The sequence below is a fragment of the Miscanthus floridulus genome, chromosome 17, assembly GCF_019320115.1.
Source record: "Miscanthus floridulus cultivar M001 chromosome 17, ASM1932011v1, whole genome shotgun sequence".
NCBI lineage: Eukaryota > Viridiplantae > Streptophyta > Magnoliopsida > Poales > Poaceae > Miscanthus > Miscanthus floridulus.
This window is the reverse complement of record NC_089596.1, coordinates 24,536,423-24,541,957: the sequence shown is the minus strand read 5'-3', so window position 1 is coordinate 24,541,957 and position 5,535 is coordinate 24,536,423. Positions and strand designations below refer to the sequence as shown.

Genomic DNA, 5,535 nt, shown 5'->3' with positions numbered 1-5,535 from the left:
AACACATATAGAATATTGGTAACAGACCTTTGCAATATACGTGTCCAACCATTGTAACAAATGTAACATCCCGATCTACTTTTACAACATCCACCTGAAACACTGACAACATCCATCTGAAACACTGACAACACACGCTTGCAACATGTGCTTTCAGCAAAACATGGCAGCTAGACGGACAGAGCACGACACAACGGGATCCCAGTTGTGCGGTTGTGGTGGAGAAGGAGGATGGCAGCGTACGGATGGCTATGCAGCCCCCGACGATAGGACGCACGCGGTGGAGGCAACAGCAGCAATCGGGTGACCCTGAAATACACGATATTAAAAGAGAGTAAAAGTTTCACACTAGAGAACACTCTGAAGAACGTGTATCGGATAATTTACCGAAAATGAGACACAACTCTGTCACGCAGGATACACATGACCTTCAGATATTTCTATGTGCATGTTTTGTCGTTCACATCAAAACTGCAAGAATATGAGAATTAATAAATGCGATCGCAGAGTGAGGATTTCACATCTCTGAGACCTTCAGGAACCTCGATCTGTTAAGTTTCTCAACAGTGAACTCTGACTACATCCGCCACTTTGTCCTTGGTTGTGCAAGTCATTGCAGTATTCTGGCTTTGATGAGGCTAGCAACTTAGCACACCGTTGACAACTTGCCCCTCATTCAGTTCAGGCAACTTTTCAGGTTATACCATGACAACTGGAACAAAAGACGTCTGAAAACTTGCGGCAAACGTGCAGACACTAGTTCTCAGGGAAATCATGCTTATTCCTCTAGCTCCTCAAGATTTCCATTGGACAAATACATGAGCAATGCGGCCAATGAAAGAATCTGGATCAGTGGTTTGACAGTCATTGGAGCTGGCCTTCATGCACCACGTATCAACATTACTCTTTCTTGAGTTCTCAGTCACTGTCCCAACTTTCATCAGTATTTTTCTTCATTTTACCAACCTTGCCATCGTTTCTCCTGTGGTCATCACTGTCCTCACTACTGCTGTGGAAACTTGGGAAATTCACCTTTGGGGCTCTTGAGTTCGTTTCCTCCCCCTTATAATCTGACCCCCACAGGTCATCATCTTCGGTGTCTAACTCATCACCGTTGCTGCCTCTGAACATAGTGCCATCGGAACCATCGACTGAATTCCCTGGAATCCGATTGGAACCTCTGAATCCCCCAGGAATGGAATTCTGCCTGCCACTGGATCTGCTCTTCTCATTCCTCATACTTTTGAACTGTCGAGGATGAACATCAGATGCGTCTATATCATTGTCGAGTCCAAGAACATTATCACTGTCGTCACCAGAGTCCCATTCTCCACCTGATGCCTCGATCTCACTATCATCATCCCACCTCCTTGCATCTGGTGTTCTTTTGTTGTTGTTATTATCTCTCCTATGCCTTCCCTGGCCTCTATTGAGAACATCTGAGTTGCCATAGCTTCTATTGAAACCCTTCCCGTCGCCCACTTCTCCCCTAGGAACAAAATCCTGTGTCTGACTGGATCTGTTCTCGTTCCTCATGCTTCCAAATCGTCGAGGATGCTCATCAGTAGAATCTCTATCATTGTCGAAGCCCAGAGCATTACCCCTGTCATCACCAGAGTCCCATTCTTCACCTGATGCCTCGAACTCGCTATCATCATCCCACCTCCTTGCATCTGAAGTCCTTCTGTTGTTGTTATGCTCTCTCCTATATCTTCCCTGTCCTCTATCCTCATCATCTGAGTTTTCATAACTACTGTTGAAACCCCTCTGATCACCTATATCTTCCCTCTCCCAATATCGCATTCTTGAAGATTCTTCTTTCTCTGCGGCCTCTTCTTCCTCCCATTGCTTCTCTGCTGCACTTTCTATCTCTGAAATGAACCTGTCAAGCTCCTCCTGGTCACTATCTTCAGATGGTTCATCACGTGGTTCTTTTATTTCAGAAGTCCCAGCAGAAGGTTGTGCGTCCCCACGGAAAATATAGGGAGTACCTTGCTGCTCATCTATGGCTCGGAAGAACATAGAGGCAACACGCTGGATGCTGGCCATAGCAACTGGGTCCTCTGGATTGATACCCTTACGACGGAGTTGAGTTTCTATTGTCTTGATGTTTAATTTCTGCGATTCAAGTGCTTGTTCAAATCTAGCCTTGAATAATGCCTGCAACAAGAAGACCCATGAGCCATAACAAAGAATAAACAATGTAACTAAATTATTCAGTAACTAAAAGTCTTCTTAATACACAGATCACGAGAAAAAGTCTTGCAAAGATGGAGATAATTGTTTTGATGGGAAAGAAGGATACTCCATTGGAGTTAACCATATGAAACCTAAACAAACCAGTACTCTAGGAATTGGTTATTCACAAATGCCATACAGAGTACATGCGTTATCCAGAGCAAGTGGTAAGTAGAATGGAAATAGCAAGGAAGTGCTAACTGAGACAGACACATCAGTTGCAAGGGACTGACCTTCCTTTTGGTAAGTGTATTGAAAGGTATAAGGTTCTTTGGTTGACGGTAGTTTCTTCCTCGAAACATGATGATTGTTTTGGTATTATGAATGTTGATCACTATTCCACCACTCAATCTTGTCAGCATTGCTCCCATTTCCTTAATTTTTTCCTTTGGGAAGTTGTCACAACAAACTTGTACCGTCTCATGGAATTTCCAGTGCATATGCATGTTTTGAACAACACCTCCAAAGACTCCACGAACTCCAACAGGCACATAGTTTCTATTTCTGAATCCAATCTTCTTGTAGGCTTGTAGTTGCTCTGCCGTTAACAGCTCAGGATCATGACGAGGAGCTGTTAAGTCTGGTAGCTCATACTTCTTGAGCTTCTGTAGGAGCAAAGCCACTTTTTTCTTGGCCTAGATAAAAGGAAATGGAGAATATGATAAGTCAAGGACTTTGCTACTAAAAGAATAGACCAAAGACAATAGACGATGTAGTTTACCTAGATTCTCATGATATATCTGGAAATTACTATTTTTTATTTTTAACAGGTGTGCCAGCTCAGTTAGTGTTAAGCACCCAATCATTATACAAATAAGCCATATATTTTTTGTTATTTATTGACACTGATTTTTCTTCAAGCCTAAAAGAATGCAAGCACTGTGTTCAGTACATAAGAAATGCTCCATAGGGCTTCAAATATGCCATGATATATGCACGACATACATATTAGCACATAATTTTTGGATTTGAAAACCTTATAAATCATGGGAACTGTATCAAGCTTAAATATGTGTACAAAAGGTGTGGTTGACTTTACAATCTTCTATGTTAGCTATTTGATTCCTTCTGATAAACAGAGCAAACCCCCCAAACAATATAGCTGTATTCACTATTTTCTGGGATCAACAATTACTTGTGCCAGTACCTCAATACCAATAGTTTTTCTTTAACATTACACCCTACATTCCCGATTCCTCTCCATAAATCATATAGAGAGCAACACTTTCAACAAAAAAAAAAAAAAAAAACATAACAATTCAATGAATCGCGTCCCACTTGGAAGAGGCGGGTCACTACTAATTTTCACGAGGGAATGAAAAACGGGGGGCAATTTGGGGCCTCCTTACCCTGCGCAGGTTGTAGATGAGCTTCTCGTCCTCGGTCATGAGCTTCTTCCTGAGCTTGACGGCGCGGCGGAGCTCCCGCTGCGTGCGGCCGGTCTCCCTCGCCATCCGCTTCTCCACCTTGCTCCGCATGCTCCTCCCCTTGGTCGACATCGCCCGCCGCCACGCGCCGTCGGCTCCCGCTCCCGCCGCCGGCAGCCCCGCGGGCGCCGGAGCGGAGCCCGAGGCCGCGGCCACCGCCTCGCCCCTCGCGGCGAAGCGCCCGGAGCTGTCCCGCCGCAGAAACACAAACGCGCGCGCGTCAACAGAGATCGAGAGGGATGGGGGGAGAGCCGGTGCTGCTGTTCCGGAGTCGAGGGAAGGGACGGAACGCACCTGCGGCGGAGCGACGGCGAGGCTGCCCGGAGGAGGCCCCGGAGAACCCACATAGCTGGTTGGGCGCCCCCGCCAACAACGGCGGTTGTGGGAGCTCTTCTGGAAGGCGCCGCCGCGTCGGGGCGGAGGCGAGGTGGGTTTAGGAGGCGGCGGCGCGATAAACCCTGGCCTGGTGGTGGGGACGGCGGGGGTGGGTTGGGCTGTTGCCGCTGTGCGGGTGCGGCCGGGGGGAGCAGGAGCTTGATTGGCCGTCGGATGTGAGGGGGTGTCCCTGAGCCGTTCGATCTGATGGGTCAGGACAACGGCGCGGCTGCAATGCAAAAATGCAGTCACTGTGGCAGTGAAACCCAAACTGAAGCTCTCCTGGGAAACAGCTTTCAAGGAAACTGTGAAAACCTTTTGAACCAGCACTATAGAAAAGGCAGAATTCAGGCCTCGTTTGGTTCATACAAGAAATGGAGAAAAAACATACGATTGAGAATCCTATAGGAATTGCTATTGTTCATGACCTTTTTTTCTTCTTCTAAAAATACTGTTTATGCCTTTGGTTTACATGAATGGAGCATAGGAATAGTGTAGAAATTTTCCCTTTCAGTACTATTCTTGAGGAAAACTATAGAAAATTGAGCATCTACTCAAATCTCTTAGTAAAAATCCTACGTTTTTTTTCCTATGAATGCTGTTTTTAGGAAAACTATAGGAAATTTAGCATCCACTCAAACCTCTGGGTAAAAATCCAGCGTTTTTCCCATGATCCGTCCAAATGATCACTCCCTTCAAATCCTTGTGTTTTTTTCAATCACGTGTTTTGCAATTGCATTCCTGTGTAATTACTATAATAATTTTTCTATTCCTGTGTTTCAAAGGGGGCATCAAAGATCTTTTTTGTTTGGTGACTATAATGAAGTTGGGATTTAAATACTAACTTCAATTCAAAATAATATTGCAATGCCAGATATTTGCGCGTAGCTAGGATGAGAATGCAAATGCATTTCTTTTTCTGAAAGGCTCTGCTTATAAGAAAGACGAATATTCAAGCATGCATGAGAACTGGAACGCATTTTTCATCGACAGAAGAGAAATCTAATTTGCTAAAGAAAATAAAAAGAGAAATCTAACAACTGTGCTATCGCCTATCAGGCCCTGCAGCCTAGTGCATACATTGATGAAACCGGCATTGCTAATTTGCTATCACTGAAACTACAACAGCAACTTCCAAGGAAAGAGCTTAGAGACGACCACGACGACGACTAACCAATTTCTCGTCGTCTTGTTGCTGCAAACCATATCCAGTTATCCCTATGTGGAAGAACTCACTCCACGATGTGTGGATAGAATCCTAGAACTGCCTCGTCCACGAACTAGAATTTCCACCGAGCTGAGCTGAGCAAGAAACCAAGAACACAGACGCGCACACTCTGGGTTTCCTTCCTGCTTCCTTTGCTTGCTTGGTTGCGTCCATGGCGGAGGTTGCAGCGGTCGGGTGGGCCATCTCCACACTGGGGTGGATCGCGTCACCCATCACCACCAGGCTCCTCAACCATGGCTTTGCCCTTCTCGGCTTCGACGAGAGCTG

At 45.5% G+C, this 5,535-nt stretch overlaps 1 protein-coding gene across 1 annotated transcript; it reads right to left on the bottom strand.

Annotated features, from left to right (window-relative positions):
• Positions 1-4,107, bottom strand: LOC136518607 (CRM-domain containing factor CFM9, mitochondrial-like). Its single transcript, XM_066512280.1, has 5 exons — positions 3,960-4,107; positions 3,588-3,852; positions 2,472-2,873; positions 388-2,160; positions 1-309 (listed from the first exon to the last, which is right to left on the bottom strand). The coding sequence occupies exons 1-4, from the start codon at positions 4,010-4,012 to the stop codon at positions 919-921; spliced, it is 1,962 nt and encodes a 653-aa protein (XP_066368377.1). The 5' UTR covers positions 4,013-4,107; the 3' UTR covers positions 1-309; positions 388-918.
• Between the last annotated feature and the right edge of the window lie 1,428 nt (positions 4,108-5,535).

Bases quoted from the DNA above. Each gene is read 5' to 3' on its own strand.
- LOC136518607 (XM_066512280.1), bottom strand. From the start codon at position 4,012: ATGTGGGTTCTCCGGGGCCTCCTCCGGGCAGCCTCGCCGTCGCTCCGC. The intron at 2,874-3,587 runs GTAAGGAGGCCC...CCTTTTATCTAG, and splicing joins TCATCTACAACCTGCGCAGG to GCCAAGAAAAAAGTGGCTTT. The intron at 2,161-2,471 runs GTCAGTCCCTTG...TTCTTGTTGCAG, and splicing joins ATACACTTACCAAAAGGAAG to GCATTATTCAAGGCTAGATT.